Consider the following 19,017-nt stretch of genomic DNA (forward strand, 5'->3'; position numbering starts at 1 on the left):
GAAATTACAGGCATTTTTACATAGCAAAACTGATAGGGCAACGCTTCACACTACAGATGGATATTGACCCAAAACATACTGCAAAAGCAACCGAAAAACATCTCAAAAAAGGCAAAGAAATCGAATATTTTAAATGGCCGAGTCAGTCACATGACCTCAACCCAACTGAGTATGCTTTTCACTTACTTACAAAACTGAAGGCAGAAAGACCTACAAACAAAAGATGGCTGCAGTAAAGGCCTGCCAAAGCACCTCAAAGAAGGAAACTCGGCAGTTGGTGATGTCCATGGGTTCCAGACTTCAGGCAGTTATTGACTGCAAAGGATTTGCATCCAAGTAATAAAAATAATCCTAATATATAATTATGTTAGTTTGCCCAATTACTTTTGACCCTGTGAAAATGGAGGGACTCAAAAATGGCTGTAATTCCTAAACAGTTTTGCATTATTGTCCACCAGGCTTGCTGGAATTTTTGACCACTCTTCCATGCAATATTCTTTCAGTTGCAAGATGTTTGAAGGTTTTGCATGTATCGCCGGTTTCGAATCCCCCCACAACATTTCAATGGGATTCAAATCCGGGCTTTGACTAGGCCATTGCATAACCCTTAATTTCTTCTTGTTGAGCCATTCCTTGATGGATTTGTTAGTCTGCTTAGGATCACTTAGGTCCACTTTCGGTTCAATTTCAGACAGATGGCCTCTCATTATCTTCAAGCACTCTTTTTAAATCCCTTTCCAGACTCGTAGGCAGCCACAACTTTTTTTTCTGAAGGCCTTACAGAATCCTTTAGATCTTGCGTGATGACATCACACACCTCAATAAAAAAGGGAACACCAGATACTAGATATGAGACAGGTAGAAATAAGACTGATGGCTGTGGCTCAGGTGGTAGAGCGGGTTGTCCACTAATCATAGGGTTGGTGGTTTGATTCCCAGCCTACATGACTCCACATGCCAAAGTGTCCAAGTTTCTCCTGATGGCAAGTTAGTGCCTTGCATGGCAGCTCTGCTACCATTGGTGTGTGAGTGTCTGTGTGAATGAGGCACAGTGTAAAGTGCTTTGGATAAAAGTTAAATAAGACAGGTTCCAATCACTGGCACCCAATCTTGAACATTTTAATTATATGGATTTGAAGGTGTGATAAATGTAGGGGTGTGCTTACATTTTCCACGTGACTGATCTATTTTTTGTTAATTTAAATTGTGAAAATTTCTACAAAATGTCAATTTTGCCAATTTTATATATATATAAATAAACAATTTCCATGGGGTGTACTTATTTTTTTACATGACTGTATATCATGTTAGTATTGTTCTTTTCCTTTTTTCCTCCATACAGACCGCCTCCTAAGCAGCCCCCCACATTGCCAAAGCCTCAGTTCTTCACAGGAATGAAGAAGCCCTGCAGCTGAGACAGAAGCCTTTGAGACCTGTGGTTCAATCCTTTTTGCACTAAGAAACTCTGCTGGTCCTCATGAACAGTGTGTCATGACGGTCATGATGGCTTGATGGTTCGATCCCTCGGTGCTACGCCTCCCTCCTTCAACGGTGCTATGAGTCAACACTCAGGTACACATCGTACATTATTTATGTTCATCAAAAGTGTATTTATTTCAACATTGTGTCAACATTTTTTGTAGCATTATGCCCTGATTTGGATTGGATATTGAACTGCGTAATGAGTCGAGTACTAGCATGATTCAGCAGTATGGAGGGAGGCACTAAAGAGATACTCTAACCTGTGAAAATAAACTGAAGACTGTAATGTTGGTGCTTTTTATGCTAGAACTGGAACGGGGGGGAGTGTTTAGACGGGAACAGATGTGCTCTGTTGCTGCATAACATAATGTGACATAGTCGTAACATAAGGGTGACAGACTCATCTCGGACCACCATATTGGGAAAGTTTGTGTCTGTGCAGTGAAGACAGCCAGGGGTTCCCCTTTCTGACACCATACACTCTTGTTCATATAGACACACCTGTAGAGAACTTGAGAAACTATACATGGATTTTCATGGTAGGCTTTAAAGAGTACTAGATTTGACTGTTGGAAGTCAGTTTAACATAATACACTGGTGTTTTTCCAATATAATCCCTATCTACTGCAATTGGAGCATACAGTTGAGATCACGCGTTTACATACGCCTTGCAGAATCTGCTAAATGTTCATAATAATAAAAAAGAGAGAGCATACATTTCACATAACAGATGTTTATATATAGTCCACAAGACACAATAATGAACCAGTTCAAAAGTTTACACACGCTTGATTATTAATACTGTGTTGCTACCTGGAGGATCAACAACTATGTTTATGTTTTGTGAGCGTTGTTCATGAGTCCCTTGTTTGTCCTGAGCAGTTAAACTGCCCACTGTTCTTCAGAAAAATCCTCCAGGCCCTGCACATTCTTTGGGCTTATAGCGTCTTCTGCATATGTGAGCCCTTTCCAACAGTAGCTGTATGATTTAAAAAATTTTGTCATTAAAGATTTATATCCGTTGAAGTCGGGCGCATGGTGGCACCTCACACCTCCAGGGTTGGGGGTTCGATTTCTGCCACGGCCCTGTGCGGAGTTTGCATGTTCTCTCCGTGCTGCGGGGATTTCCTCCGGGTACCCCGGTTTCCTCCCCCAGTCCAAAAGACACGCTTGGTAGGCATGTCCAAATTGTCCATAGTGTATGAATGGGTGTGTGAATGTGTGTATGTGATTTGTGCCCTGCGATGAATTGGCGCTCTGTCCAGGGTATACCCTGCTTTGTGCCCGATGCTCCCTGGGATAGGCTCCAGGTTTCCCCGTGACCCTGAAGGATAAGCAATATAGAAGATGGATGGATTTGTTGAAATCAAAACAATAAAAGTCTTAGAATGAGATAGACATGAAAGTACTACCAAAGACACTCTTGTGAGTTTTATCGAGCTTTCCAACACTGGAGAAGTTCCGGTCATCACTAATCTGTTGAGGTATTTCCATGCTTAAAGCTGAGCTGTATTAACAAGTGCCCTTACACGTCTATTATAAGTATATTTTGAGTACCAAGTTTTCTTTTTCTTCTCAGCACAGGGAAATTTTCTCAGTACAAGGCAACGTGTCGAAATTACTATCTGAAATATGCTACGGATGTAGTTAATAGAGATTAGGTCGGAAAAACACCAGAGTATTCCTTTAAAATATAAAATTTTTAATAATCCCTCTTATTTGAATCCTCTCTCCCAGTGTGCCTGAATAATATAAAGAGGTTTGCTTCACTGTTTATGGTTGGTGAAGCTTACAGGAGGTGACATTAAGACATTTACACAGCAAGACCATGAAAATCAGTGAAAGGATTTGCAGTGTTTTTAGATTATGATCATATAAAAACTTGACATCTGTAGCAAACTGGAGTGTGTACCCCAGGGAACTATTTCAGCTGTGACAGTGTGTGTTTTCACTGAGCCTACATTTATTTGAAATCTAGACAATGTAGAGCTTTATATATATTTTTTAATACTTAGCACGTACCATCATGTTACTGTGTTCTTGGCTTGCTTTTGTGTGAAATATGTTGTTTTTAATAACCAGTGGGTGTCCACAGCAGTCACTAGCATTTTTTGTTTTTCTTTTCACAACTGCTTATAAAATGGATTACATCAAGTGATATTTTTAGCTGTGTTTTCACTCCTACACTCGTATAACTAATACACCAGTTCAGTTTATGATTTAAGGATTTAAAGTCTGAGAATCTGTGCAAGTCTAGATTCTTTTTTTTTCAATGGTAATCATGGAGCACTATAGTATGTTAATCATATTGCTTGTCTTGTTATGCAGTCTGTATTTCTGTAGTCACTTTTTTTTTTTTTAACCATTTTGTAACTGTACACTTGTATCAGTATTTCTACACGGAGAAATAAAATATGATATTCACTTTCTTTATTTTGCTCAGTGACTGCGAACACGAACACATTTTGTACGATAACTCTTTGATAAATCATATGTGGTGGGGGTGGAAGTGTAAATATCAGTGTTTTGATTACAAATTATGAACCAGCGTTAAATAAAGTTGTCTATGAAAATGATTTGTGTTGCACCTGAGTCAGTTCTTGCTTTTGCAGTTTGTCAGCTCCACCTGCTGGACTCTCCTCCACTAATAAATGGATGATATTCTGAAATAAAGACATGTTGTTATGGTGTTGAAATTTATAAACAGGATTCTACATTAGATGTAATAAATAACGTTGTATAATCTGTCTTGGTAAACCTTTAGCCATCTCGAGAGCACCAGCAACCAACTGTAATAAAACCTGAAATGAAGAGCACTTCAACATTCCTGATGCTTTACATTCAAGCACATATTTCACCACATCCCTTCACACATCAACAACAGCAAGAGACTCTAACAGCTTTACTCAAAATCGAATCAGAATTAGCATGAACGAGTCAGAAATTTCTGTATCGGTTTCACCATTTGAATCGTTTAATTAGTTTAAAAGGCCCATTTGTAACATTTGTATTTGATTTATCAACTCTCATGTTTTTTCCTCTTCTAAATGGGTATGTACACAGAATCATCTTGCACCAGAACATTAACCAGACTAAAGCAGACAGTACACTCATACATATATATTTTTTAATAGAAGCAGAAAGTCAGGCACTATTTATTAAACCTACTGTAGTATACAGTAAATCACACTAAGAGCACTTTTACAGCTATGCACCATAATGTGCTGTAATATAATAATCATGACTGTGCACGGTGCAGTCATTTTTCAGTGTGCTCCAAGCTAGTGCAGTGTGTAAGAGAAACAGGTTTGCTTTAGCAGACAAAACATTTTAGTGATGAATGCTAAGGCTTATGTATAGCAAAGCCTACATTGTAGTCTATATTAGTGTTAATGCAAATGAAGGTAATTTGTATACACTGAAGGTTGCGTTATAATCCTATAGTTATGCAATTAAGAATAAAAGTGTGTGTGTGTGTGCGGGGGGGATATATATTTCCAATGAGGTCATTCACATGAAATTTTCACCAGACATCAGTATTAACTCAAGAAATCTTGAGCAAAGCATACAGTGAAGGAAACTCTCAGCGAAGGTTTCAGAGAAAAAAAATCAAGGTGTTAGAATGACCCAGTCAATCACCTGACTTGAATCCAATTCAAAAAATATTTAAAGACAATATGTTTAGAAGAATGGGCCAAAATCACACCTGAATACTGATTAATTTACTCATACAGGAAGCATCTTGACTAAGTCTTCAATAAATTTCAGTTAACGTGTTTTTACTTTTTTTCCTGTGTCACTCCACTTTATTACACATAACTTTATTTATGGACTTTAATGTTGTGAATTCTTTATATTTCTGGATGTCTTGAGTTAATCCTGATGTCTGGTGAAATTTTCACGTGAATAGCCTCATAGGAAATATTTTTACTGAAAAATTTTTGACGCGTTCAATAGTTATTTCCCCCACTGTTAAAGGTTAAGCTTTAAGATATTGACCTAAGTAACATTCTATAATTCCTATACAGCAGTAATAGGGCTGATCTTCAATATTTTACAAATGCATGTATTTAGGCACTCGGAGGAAATCCAGAGGCACTCAGAGAACATGCAAGCTCCTCGCACACAGGGTGGAGGTGGGATTTACACCCCCTGACCTCAGGGGTGTGAGTCAAACGTGCTAACCGCTTAGCCCCTAAGCCACTATGCCCCCACTATTATATAACCTTATGAATAAAACTAGGCAAAGCAAAGTCATTTTTTCCTTCATCAAGACTTTTAGGGTCAGCTTCCTGTTTGATGCTGACCACACCCACTTATATGATTTCACAGGAATTAATTCATGTTATTTCTGCCAAGCAATTTCACTATATGGGCTTAGTAACAAAGGTTTATACTCTTCACATTTCAGACCAAAAATAAACAAACAAACAAATAAATAAATAAATGCTGCTAAATTATAAACAGTCCCAATTTGCCTGTTATTTCTGTACACCTGAATTCACCAAGTCTTTTTTTTTTTTACATTAGCATTTAAATATATTTTGCATTTCTATTATTTTCCTTGTTTTCTGTTTTATTTGTGTACATTCTGAATATCATTTGTTTCTGTATTTGTTTTTTGTTTGTTTTGCACTATGAAGCACTTTGAGCTGCTTGTCTGGTCGCGCAAAAGTGAAGTGCGCATGCTCAGAAACCCTTGCTAGGACGTCTCGACAGATAGGACAAGGGCAGTAGAAGAGATTAGTGATCACATGAGCAGAGCAGAGCAGAGCGATACTGTGGTTCCTCCCCTGCTCACTAAATCCGTGTAGAGGAACACACAACACACAATACAACACGTGGGTAGGAGAAGAGCGCGCTCAGTAATACAACAGTCTGATCGCTTGTCCAATCCAATAACAGATCAACAAGTATCCAACATTCCCGTCTGAATGACGTGTTGGGGGGAAATGCTTGTTGCAGGTATATTTTTGGACACCCAAACAGACGCAGCTATTTTGGCGCTGTGAGTTTCTCCAGGCGCACTTGTTTGGTTGCGCCATGGCGCAGAGCAGTAGCGGGGTTTCCGACGGAGAAAGTGCTGAAATGAATGAAACGAGTTCTCTGAAGAGTTTGGAAGAGGTTGATGAGAATTTCGGGTTTGGAGATGATCTGGAGCTGAATCAGTTTGATGGCCTCCCTTACTCTTCTCGGTATTACAAGCTCCTGAAGGAGAGACACCAGCTCCCTATCTGGGAATCGAGACAGAAGTTTATGAGTGCTTTAGAAACCAATCAGCTCGTCATCATCTCGGGTACAACAAAAACTGGCAAAAGTTCACAGGTACGATGGATTTTATATTACACATCAGGGGTAACTTTTAAAATTCTGACGATTGTTTTTAAAGGTAGTGCGTTGATATAATTAAAGTGTTTGAGCACATTGGTGAAGATGAAAGGAGCAAGAGCACTTAGTCAAGTCAGATTGTTTCATGCGTTCACATTCATGCAGCCAATCACGTGGCAGCAAAAGAATGCATACAGTGGTGCAGATACACGTCAAGATGTTCACATCAGAGTGGGGGAATAATGATCACAACCATGTTGTTGGTGGTTGGTTTGACATTTACATTTATGGCATTTGGCAGATGTTCTTATCCAGAGCGACTTCCGTTAATCTTATTTTATACAACTGAGCAGTTGAGGTTTAAGGGCCTTGCTCAAGGGCCCAGAAGTGGTAGCTTGGCAGTGCTGGGATTTGAACTCGTGACCTTCGGATTGAGTATTTCATAAACTGACGATCTTCTGGGAAAAACAAACATAGTTCGCAGCAATTCTGAAATTCAGAAATGCTTTATTGATGACCTGTCAGGAAGGCTACGGTAAGTCAAATAATCACTCTTTACAAGCATGGTGAGGAGAAATGTATCTCAGAATGCACATCTTATCAAACCTTGAAGCAGATGGGCTACAACAGCAGATCACACGATAATCCACTTTCAGGAATGTGAGGCTCCAGTGGGTACAGACTCACCTGAACTATATTGCGGAAGATTAGAAAAAGACCAGGCAACATTTTTTCCAAACATCAGCTGTCCAGTTTAGGTGAACCTGTACCCAATGACAGAACATTAAGTATGGTGCTGCTTGAGTGTGGATAGTTCTGGTTAGGAAAGAGTTGTCATTTCAGAATATCTGATTTCATCTTTGGAGCAAAATTAATTGTTCTATCATGATAATTATATAATATAACATATTGACTTTATAGATGCTCTATTCTTTAGTACTCATGTGATCTGATTAAAATAAATAAATAAATAAATTGCAACGCTACATTGATTGAAATCACTCTGAGCTAGATATGACTCATTAAGTCTGAATGAATTGCATAGAAGTAATAGACCTCTCAGAGCTAGGATTTATGGTTAGAGTTGGGCTGGAAAGGGCTTTTACATGGAGACCATCCATATGGTCACATTATTTAATGAATTATGTTCATGATTGACATTCATTGTGTCAAATTTTCAGGCCATGCGATTTTCTTAATTCTACATTTGGAATTCAGCCAAAGCCTTATTTGCCCGATGTTGGTTAGTAAATAGCGGATTGATCACAGAGCATGACGAGGGTTTGGTGTGTTCATTGTGTGCGCATTGTTAACAAGAAGCAAGATGAAAATGAGCCTCTAAATATATAAAGAGGAAACTTTACACTGCACTGCTATTTACTATTTCAAACACACTCATTAACGTGAAGATGTGGGTCACCCTGAGCTCGAGTTAGATCTGATTTGCACAAATAAGCACATTCCAGCTGGGAATGCCAGAGACTCTGTTTCAGACCAAGCAAAATAATGTAAGCTTCAGATTTGTGATTTGTATACTTAGTGCAGATGGTTTATACATACAATTTTTCAGCATACCCCCTAATGATCTTAGCACTGGCCTATTTTATTAACATAATCCAGATGTTTCAATATTGGATATCTTTCTTTGGTGTCAGTTCAAATGAAATTTAAATTCAAGATGTTAAGCTTTAGATTGGAAAATAATCAACTTTATTGTTATTTAGTAGTTGATATGGATTTTTACCATCATGATGTCAATAATATAATAATAATTTCTGTACATTGCAGACTGGTGGATTGCCTGAACATACTTTGAAAACTGTGACATTGTAGGATGCTCTTGTTGTGTGTTATATATTGGGTTTTGTAGACTGGTGGTTCTCAAACTGTGGTCTGGGGACCCCCAGGGGCTATAAAGCATAGCCTGAAATTTTATTTTGTGATGATATATGTATGATTAAGTTCTTGAATTAATCCAAAGCTCAACCACTGAAAAACAAGTAGGTCTATCCATAATACCAATTTGGACCTAAAGTTCAGGAATAACAAGCTCTATGGTTTGTTAGCCATAATATTATTGTGCAGGTTTAAATAATAAACATAATGGTCGAATAGTTGGATTGTCTGAATTTTAGAATTTTGTTTCCATCTTCTGACTTAAGAGAGCATCTTTAACTGATGACTTTCCTCAGTTTAAGTTTTCACATTGTATGTCATGATGTGGCACCTACAGGCGTAGCGTGCTCTATATGATGCTTCTTCCATCCATACATTCATCCATCCATTTACCGCACCACAGGGGAGCCTGGTGCCTATCCCAGGTAACTCTGGGTACATCATGGGGGACACCCTGAGTTGGGTACCAACCCATCACAGGGCACAATTGCACACCTATTCACATACTACAGACAACTTGAGAATGCCATTCAACCTACAATGCATGTCTTTGGAGTGGGGGAGGAAACCGGAGTACCAGGAGGAAACCCCAAAGCACGGGGAGATCGTGCAAAGTCCGCGCACATGGCAGAGGCGGGAATCAAACCCCCGTCCCCGGAGGTGTGAGGCAAACCTGTAAATTATGCTTCTTATTGATTTAAACAGTTATGTCGACCAATGCGTTTAACAGCAGCTAGTATAAGCATAAACAACCTGAAGCAAAATGTAGAGGAAAATCATTAAATCCATACAGTCAAAGTACATCCCCTCCAGAATGCCTCTATCACCCCCACCAACTGTGAGCAGTGTCCGCTTGCCCCCTACCCAGTGCCACTGACTTTTGACCGAGTGTCCTAACTCAGCAGATACTGTTGTATGGATTTCCACTGATGATGGTTTCATATCCTGAATAGGAGGGGTGATCATTTGGATGAATATCCATGTGAAAAAACCAACTTTCACTGTGGTCCAGTCAGGCCTGACTTTTATATTAACCCATAAAAAGGTTTTGAGAATTGCACCTTGACTCCCAAGCAATGTGTGTAGAGCCTGTGGAGCACACGTGTCTCAGTTCTCGCAGAACTGAAGTGCTCTCACATGCAAAGGTTTCTCTGCACACTCCCTTCAGTGCTCCATGAGTGTAAACGCCTTGGTCTGCACACAATCCTTGGCACTTTCATCTCATTTGTAATGACCAGGCTTGCTGATAAACGCTCTGTGGGCTCAGGTTGGCTGCCCTCATACTCTCTGTTAAAGATACTGTTTAAATTGTTGGAAGATTCTGTAGTTCCACCATTTTATAATTTTCCATAGAGTACAGATTGCTTTGCTTTCATTGTTAAGCATGAAATACGTCCAGATGAGTGTGATTTCTTGTTGTCTGTTCATTAGCATGTCAACATACACTAGGCTTACATCACATAGTATCACTCACATGGTATCAGATTTTGGCACAAGAGAATAAGTACAGTACTGGACCGATACCCGATACCAGTAAACATGTCAGATGCCCTGGCTGGATTTCTATGCTGATAAATAACATCCTCATAAATAGTATCCCTAAATCATAAAATATCTCCATGGCTGGAAATGGAGGACGTTGTTGGGTCTTATTTCCTGTAATCAGGCCTGCGATCTTGTGCATTATTGAAGTGTGTGTGCAAATGAACAAGTGTATGTTTGGTATATAGGTTCCACAGTGGTGTGCAGAGTTCTGTCTGTCAGCGCAGTACCAGCATGGTGTCGTGGTGTGTAGTCAGATCCAGAGACAGCAGGCTGTCGATTTGGCCCTGCATGTAGCTGATGAGATGGATGTCAATATCGGTCATGAAGTGGGCTACAGCATTCCGCTCGAGAACTGCTGCTCCACTGACACTATTCTCAGGTAAAACACATTATTTTCACTTATTTAATAGAATGACTAGTACAGATCATTGGAGAATATGTTTGTCTATTTGTACTTCTCTTATTTTTGTTATTTAACAAAGACACACATGCAATATAAATGTATATGTGATGAAGCTTTCTGTAAAGAGACATTTCATTAAAGGGAGAGTTCACCCATCAGTTACTCACACTCATGTCGTTCCAAACCCGTAAGACTTTCGTTCATCTTCGGAACACAAATGAAGACATTTTTAATGAAACCTGGGCACACAGAGCATTTGTATCACTTCATAAAATTAGGATTAAACCACTGGTGTCGCATGGATTATTTTTACAATGCTTTTATGAACATTTTGGAGCTTGAAACTTTTGGTTACTTGGACTGTAAATGGAGGGTCAGAAATCTCAGAGGTTTCACTAAAACGTCTTCATTTGTGTTCCGAAGATGAACAAAAGACTTATGGGTCTGGAACGACAACTCACAAACTACTGTGAAGCCAAGGTTAGATCACTAACATCCCTGCCGTGTCCGCTTTAGGTACTGCACCGATGACGTTCTGCTGAGGGAGCTCATGTCCGACCCATTACTGGAGCATTACGGTGTGGTTGTGATCGATCAGGCCCATGAGCGCACCGTGAGCACAGACCTCCTAATGGCTCTGCTTCGAGAGGTGCTCCTGCAGCGTACAGAGCTTCGGGTGGTGCTGCTGTCCGTCATGCCAGCCTCGCACACACTCCTCACACACTTCAGCGGTGCAGCTCACCTGCATGTGGAAGCACCATGCTCGCCTGAAGTTCTCCACAGCGGACGAGACAGTACAGAGAGCTTCTTTGCAGCTTTGAGACTCGTCCTGGAGGTGCACAGGACTAAAGAGCCCGGGGACATTGCTGTGTTTCTCGCCTCAGAACAGGTCCTGATGCTGATCCATTTCTTTAGTCCTCATTTTTGTAAAGGAAGAGACTTGCTGACAATCAGCAACCAGATCATTTTCTCTTCCAAATTAGTGCATTAACTAGGAATTAAGCAAGACAGGCTAGTTAGATAATAGATACCTTTACTCAGTCCTTTTACAATTTTTATTTTCCACTTGTATTATGTGCACTGTCGGATAGAATAATGAGCACAATTATTTTGTTCAATATTATGATGATCTTTCAGCTAATTGCAGTTTTATTGCACTTTACCACACAATTTTTTCCACATTGTAAATTACAATCCTATATTCTTTTATAAGTATAAGTCTTGTCAAAATATAGAACAGCTGTTTTTTTACTCATCAATTTTAAATGGCAGTTTATTCAAACAATCAGATACAGAATAAATAATAAAATAAATACATCACCATGGTGTATAACCAAAAAATGACCCCATATGAATGGGAAACTCGTGTTTTAAAGTTCCAGAGTGGAAAAACTAAAATTAAATGTTATGTTAGCCAAGTAACCTTAGTTACGTCAGAATTTCACACTTGTCTCGCACCTCTGTGGTTGTGGGTTCAAATCCCGCTTTAAATGTTTCCTCAGCATACTCTGGTTTTCTCCCCCAGTCCAAAGACATGCGTTGTATGCTGAATGGCATTTCTAAATTGTCTGTAGTGTGTGAATCTGTGTGAGATTATGCCCTGCGATGGGTTAGCACCCCATTCAGGGTGTCCCCTGCCTCGTCCCCCAAGTTCCCTGGGATTGGCTCCAGGCTTCCCTGCGACCCTGTGTAGGATAAGCCGTATGGAAGATGGATGGATCGATGGATGGATGTACAGCTCTCAATGAATTGTCCAGGATTTATGTGGTGTTGGTTTCGAAGCACTTATGTTTAACTGAACAGTGAATATTAGTTGTACTGATTACAGACTGTGTGTGTGTGTGTGTGTTTTAGGAGATAGGCTGTGCCTGTAGTCTTCTGGCTAAAGAAGCATCCAGGTTAAGCAGTAATCTTGGAGAGCTGGTGCCAGTGGCAGTGTGCCCAGGCCACGCTGGGATCTGTCCACCAATCACGCAGCACCAAAAGAGAGGCAGGAGGGTATTTCTGTCCTACAGTCAATCAGAAGACATGTTTTGGTCAGTGGACACGGTCAATTTTGTGATTGACACTGGAGTTGAGAAGAGATGTGTAAGTGATGAAGGTTTGACGATAACGCCATGTTTTCTATGTTGTATTTATTCGAATTGCACTGAGAAACAAATTCAGATCGTAACACCAATCAGAAAAGGTTACTAGTGAAAATGGCTAGTCATAACATAGTAAAGTTTTACACAGGTCGAGATTCCACTGGTCTACTAAAATCTCCTGCTTTAGCTTTAATGAATGCCTGATAATTACAGTGTATGCTTTAATATTAAAAGAACTGCTGAAAATCAAAATGTAATGCAGTGCATCTGCTAATGTTTTAACTCAATCATTTAATGTCATGTCTGAATTTTGCAGGTGTATAACCCACGGTTGAGAGCCAGCTCTGAGGTAATCAGACCCATCAGTAGATGTCGGGCAGAGATCCGTAAACAGCTGGCTGGATCAGCAGGTGAGCAGTCAATCGGGGAATCCTGTTCGTCAGGTCAAGTTAATTAGATTAATTCTATTAAGTGGAGAGCGCAGGGCCTTAGGAGTAATTCAGATTTAAACCAGTGACACCACTCAACAGTAAAAACATAAACAATGTAAGATCCCTATTTAATTATCAGTGTACATAATTACACTTTTAATCCTGCTTCTATATTCTACAGTGGTGCTTAAAGATTTGTGAACCCTTTAGAAATTTCTATATATCTGCATAAATGTGACCTAAAACATCATCAGATTTTCACGCAAGTCCTAAACGTAGATGAAGACTACCCAATTAAACAAATCGGACAAAAATTATGCTTGGTCATTTATTTATTGGGGAAAATGATCCAGTATCTCCTTTGTTCATGCCATGATACACTCCCACAAACATGTTATGAAGATCAGACTTTGCTAGATCCCTGTTATTTAAATAAAACAGGTTGCTCACTAACACCTGTATCACCTGACTCTCATTTCACCTTCAAATTAAACTGCTAATTCTAGATGTTCACATACTTTCGCTACTCGCAGATATTTTGGATTATTTTCCTCAATAAATAAATGACCAAATATAATAGTTTTGTCTCATTTGTTTAATAGGGTTCTCTTTATCTACTTTTGAGACTTATGTGAAAATCTGATGAAATTTTCGGTCAGATTAACCCCACTGTATATCCTACTTCGGTTAGGATTAATTTGTATGTATTACGATTGATATATAATTGTTTATGCATGAATAGGGAAGTGTTTCTGTCTGTACCCTGAGGAGACCGAGCTCTGTACTGAGATTCCTGCTCGGATCCTAGAAGCAAACATCACCTCAGCTGTGCTCTTCCTCAAGAGGATGGAGGTGGCTGGAATTGGCCGCTGCGACTTCATCAGCAGGCCAGGTCAGACATGAGTTCCTAATGCTATTTCTAATAGCCCGTGTTAATAATATTGCATTCATTAAGAAAGTGGTTTTAGCCAGGGGCACTTTCAGTAATATTTGAGCATGAAATAAATAGATGACAGCATAAAAGATAGAAGATGAGATCAAAGGGCTGTGTGTCCTCATATAACAGTGTAAAAGTGCAGTATGTGTTGTGTGTGTGTGTGTGTGTGTGTGTGTGTGTGTGTGTGTGTGTGGTTTTTTTAAGCACTGATGTGTCATGATGCTGGTGTTTAACGATGCGTATTAGCCGTTGTGACAGCGCTAATCAGGTCATTGTTCTGTAGCATGAGCTCGGCCTATGTGAGAAACGGCCGAGATTCTGTGAGCTCTGACCCAGATGAAGAACTGAGCTCACTAGGCTGGAACACACAATGAATAGGAAGAGAGGGTTCACACATCAGGACACAGGATTATGGTCACCAGATTTTTAAAGCCAGATAGATGAAATGAGTGCTGTAAGTTTACGAAAGAATTGCGCCTTTTAAAAAAAACAACTTGGTAACAATATTTTAAGGAATATGCATAAAGCATTGACCTTATTATTGAACTTACAATTAGGCTCTTGTACAAGGTTTGTCAAAGTCTTTATTCATAGGAGTTCTGTATAAAAAATGCCTAACACTGTAATTTCATTATTAGTGGTGATAATATTCAATAAACACTTGATTTTATATAGACATATCGATCAAAGGCTACTAAACCTAATTGTATCATATTGTTATCATAACAGATTCAACGGTATCGCCAAATATCGAATCGTTGCCTTATGAATTGACGCGATCTAGGATAATTGATGAAATGTGTTTCTCTTGCTGTTTACCTCAGATCCTGAAGGCTTAATGCAAGCTTTAGAAGAGTTGGATTATCTTGCAGCTTTGGATGATGACGGAAACCTTTCTGAGATCGGGATCATAATGTCCGAGTTCCCCTTAGACCCTCAGATGGCTAAAGCTCTGTTAGCGTCGTGCGAGTTTGATTGTGCCAGTGAGGTGCTAACTATTGCAGCCATGTTAGCAGGTACAGAAAATGAAACCCCATGAGCTACTAGTCTAGCTGCATTTCTCAGTAAGCTTTTGATGTCTGAATGGGGATTAAGATTAGCCTTAAAAACCATTGCCAACGGGGATTGGTCCAGGTTCAGACAGATTCGGGACGTTGTTGTGGGAGCTTGTTAGTATTTAGTATAAATCCTTTGCATGCTGTAAACCACAGACTCTTTTATAATCAGGCAATTTTATTATAAATGTTAACTTTCAATGTATTTTTATTATACAGAGTAATATGGATATCTTGGGCAACCTGTGATCAAGTATCAATAACAGTCTGCGAACTTCACAGGAATCATTTTATTTTAATACTGATCACCCAGTGCATCCCACTGTCCATTATTTCCTCCAGCTCCAAGCTGCTTCCTAGAGCCCCCTGTTGGCATGGAAACAGAAGCAATGCTGTGCCAGATGAAGTTGTATCATCCAGAGGGAGACCACTTCACCCTGATCAATATCTACAACGCTTATAAACGCAGCCAGAGAGCACCAGGTGAGTACACCTGCTTCTGTCCAAATCCATCTGTTTATTCTAGTTTATTATAACCTGAACAGATTCTTCTGAAAACTTCTCTTGACTTATTTCCAGATTATTGTTCCATTCACAAAAATACCTCGAAATGGTTCTGTCATGTTCTGTTATTGCTGTGGGACCAAAATGTACTTTAGATATAGTGTTAACCACATTCTGAAGCCTTTTTCTGAACGTTGAATATGACTGCTTTAACACACAGTAAAGTCGCACAGTTCTGTAAACGAGTGCTGTTTTGCTGTGCCAGGTTTCACACAGGAGAAGTGGTGTCAGGATTACTTTCTGTGCTGCGCAGCTCTGCAGACTGCAGACGCCATAAAGGCCGAGCTGACTGACCTACTGAGGAGACTGGAGCTCCCGATCTCTGAGCCGGCCTTCGGCACCAAAACCAACACGCTCAATGTGAAGCGAGCACTGCTGGCTGGGTTCTTCATGCAGGTATATCTGTTCATCTTGTGAACAGAAATCAACTTATCAGACATTTTCAGTCAGTATAAACAAATGAATTATTTCATCGCCGCATGTCTATTATAAGATTAGATAGGACACTGTTGGGTTTCTGTGCATTGAGTATCATGACTCTGTGTTTAGCTGCTGGTGAGCAGTGTGATGGGAAAAGGGAGGGGTGTGAGCCAATAATTCACGTCTCTCCACAATACCATTGGTACAAAGATAAAACGGACAGCACAACTAAAGCATTTTACGTTTACATGGACAGCAATAATCGAATTATTGACCTTACTGTGAATAAGACAATATTGTGATTAAGGTGTTTACATGAGTCACTTTTAGAATATTCCTTTCATGTCCCCGTTTTACATGTTATAGCTCGATTAACGGTACACGTCATTACGTCCCCACGCCACACCGTCCGACGTTTCCTCCAGAATTTCACGTATCGACATACAGTTCGTCTTCGTTATGGTGCCGTATACAGTTTTGGGTGTTTCATTTTTAATTTTACAAACGCTTCAAGTGCGGTTAATTATTTGTCGTGCTATACGTGCAAATAGACGACTGCGTCCCAAACCGCGTAATTACCTACTATATAGTACCTGAGGTACATGTATCTCGCCTACTATATTGTAGGTAAGTACGCGGTTTCGGACGGAGCCATAAATCGATTGAGCGCTGCCGTGTGTGAACGTGTCCTGTCACAAAATGCGGTGAAATCTCCCACACGATGTTAATAGTGTGATTAAAGTGTGTACATGTCTGTAATACATGTTGATAATGTGACTAAAACAGGAATACTCCACACGTCTTAATTCGATTTGTGTTTACTTCGAGTATGACTTTAATCGGATTAAAGTAATTAAAAAATTGCTGTTTACATGCTAAATTCTTAATCAGAGTATCGTCTTAATCGGGTTAATATCGGATTATTGTTGCTCATGTAAATGTACTGACTGTAGACAACTGCCACAATAAAATTATAACATTTAAACTAGTAGGCTAGGTAAAATAAAAAAGAAATACTTATGAAAAACTGCAAATTATTAAGCCCTGAGTGTCTACTTTCATATGAGCCATTAATCACTACTGTGGAATGTGACATCACAAATAAATTCGATGCTGAACACGGACACTCCCAAAACACACAGGCTGAAATTTCACTTTTTGGCCTCTGGTGACAGAGTTAAACCCAGATTTAGCATAGTATTTAATAATTAAATGAAACATGACCATTTCAAACCTAATAGCTCTAGATGCTATAAAGATTCAGTATCAGGAAGGAATTACACTGTCGCACTGTATCTTCTGTGTTTGTCAGATTGCTCGTGATGTGGATGGCTCTGGAAACTATTTCATGCTGAGCAATAAGCACGTGGCGCAGCTTCACCGCCTTTCAGCATACGGGGCCAAAGTGCACAAACTCGGGCTGCCTGAGTGGGTGCTGTTCCACGAGTTCACACTCTCCAACAGCAACAGCATTCGTACAGTCACACAAATCTCCCCCAAGGTGTAAGTCCTTTTTCTTTTCCTGTAGATATGGAATTTTGGGCATCTTTTCTGTGACCCAATCCATTTGGTTAAATGACTTTACCTCAGCTTTACTTACAGAGGTAATACTCGTTACTATATCTGTGTTTCAAAAAATAGTTCGTTCTCACGCTGAGCCCTGGTGCGTGCACTGAAACGCTCTGAGCTTGAATAGGAGTCATTGCACTTTAGTGATTCAACTAAAGCAGGGAGAATCAAATCTCCTTCATTACTGAAAAGATTCAGACCCCTGCGAATCAAGTTTTGCAATTACAAATACTTTTTTTTTTTCTCCTGATGTTAAAATAACATCAACAAATAAACATATGTAAAATCTATGCTCGATTAATCATGAGGGATCTCAGCAGCAACTGAACAAAAGAAACGACTCATGGCAGTGAATTTGATGTTGATTGTTTGTGCAGGTTCATCCAAACGGCACCGCAGTATTTCTTCTACAACCTGCCCCCTAGCGAGTGTAAGGAGCTCCTGCAGCATATTTTGGACACCGAGCTGGCTGGGAGTACAAAGAGCAGACAGAAAATGCATCCTGTTCTTAAAGACACACCAAAAGAACAGGAGTCGCAGTCTTATGACAGATGTGTGATACAGTAATATGAATGCACATTCTGTAATCTGGACCCTAACGTTTGACCTGGGACCATTATGCCTCACAGTGTTAAGTCTTTTATCATTTATGTACAGTACTCCTCAGCACAACCAACTCCCCCCCCAAAAAAAAAAAATATATACTGGAGTACAATGCTGAGCATGAAAGATGATGAAATAGTAATGATCAGCCTCAGAAACCTGTATAGATGGAATGTGAAATATTTAGTATAAATAGGTAATATGAAGAGAGCTTCCCTGATAAAATGTATTTTTGTTGTTCATTTCAAACAATACGCAACACAGATTTCAGGCCAATAAACTTTCACTGAGGTGTACCTGCTACGTAGTAAACTGATTTAGTTATTAAAGGTTCAGTCAGCAGTTTTGGTTTGAGGTTAGCTGACGCTAGTTATTTATTGATTATTAAATTAAACCTAATCTGAATTCACATGCACCACGATGGACGGGTAAGTAGACACGCCTTCTCCATATCTGCCTGCGTCTTTCTATCCATCCATCCAGCAATCGATTTAACTATCCATCACTTGTCTATTTCTAAGTCTAGCTCTTTGTTGAGCAATCTATCTATCTGTCCATCTGCATTTGTGTCTGTCTATTTCTTTAGATATCTGTGTTTGTAACTATCTGTCTGTCTAACAGCCTAGATCCATCTATTTTTATCTATCTACTCTTTGTCCATCTGAATCTGCCTGCCTGCCTGTCTATCCATCCAGCT

General features: G+C 39.6%; 2 protein-coding genes across 3 annotated transcripts in view; both read left to right on the forward strand.

The window, feature by feature from the left end:
* LOC108273823 (disintegrin and metalloproteinase domain-containing protein 12) overlaps positions 1 to 4,058 on the forward strand; it is a 104,970-nt gene extending 100,912 nt beyond the window's left edge. The window contains exon 23 of the mRNA XM_017483396.3: positions 1,343 to 4,058. Coding sequence (XP_017338885.1) covers positions 1,343 to 1,415 — 73 coding nt within the window. The 3' untranslated portion in view covers positions 1,416 to 4,058. The remainder of the gene's footprint in view (positions 1 to 1,342) is intronic.
* A 2,110-nt stretch (positions 4,059 to 6,168) lies between these two features.
* Positions 6,169 to 18,606, forward strand: dhx32a (DEAH (Asp-Glu-Ala-His) box polypeptide 32a). Of its 2 annotated transcripts, XM_017483394.3 has the most exons (11): positions 6,174 to 6,807; positions 10,437 to 10,630; positions 11,171 to 11,543; positions 12,509 to 12,742; positions 13,058 to 13,151; positions 13,915 to 14,064; positions 14,934 to 15,125; positions 15,507 to 15,647; positions 15,934 to 16,124; positions 17,461 to 17,651; positions 18,095 to 18,606. In XM_017483394.3, exons 1-11 carry the CDS (start codon positions 6,526 to 6,528, stop codon positions 18,282 to 18,284), a joined length of 2,232 nt encoding a protein of 743 aa, XP_017338883.1. In that variant the 5' UTR covers positions 6,174 to 6,525; the 3' UTR covers positions 18,285 to 18,606. The 2 variants fall into 2 exon arrangements, with proteins under 2 accessions (XP_017338884.1, XP_017338883.1); XM_017483395.3 differs by lacking the exon at positions 14,934 to 15,125 and having other exon boundaries at positions 6,169 to 6,807.
* Positions 18,607 to 19,017: the final 411 nt, after the last annotated feature.

Source organism: Ictalurus punctatus, chromosome 13, assembly GCF_001660625.3.
Source record: "Ictalurus punctatus breed USDA103 chromosome 13, Coco_2.0, whole genome shotgun sequence".
Lineage (NCBI taxonomy): Eukaryota > Metazoa > Chordata > Actinopteri > Siluriformes > Ictaluridae > Ictalurus > Ictalurus punctatus.

Excerpts from the sequence above, each read along its gene's own strand:
- dhx32a (XM_017483394.3), top strand. The coding sequence starts at position 6,526 with ATGGCGCAGAGCAGTAGCGGGGTTTCCGACGGAGAAAGTGCTGAAATG. Across the intron at positions 13,152-13,914 it reads ACAGCTGGCTGGATCAGCAG|GGAAGTGTTTCTGTCTGTAC; the intron begins GTGAGCAGTCAA and ends ATGCATGAATAG. Across the intron at positions 15,648-15,933 it reads ACGCAGCCAGAGAGCACCAG|GTTTCACACAGGAGAAGTGG; the intron begins GTGAGTACACCT and ends TTGCTGTGCCAG.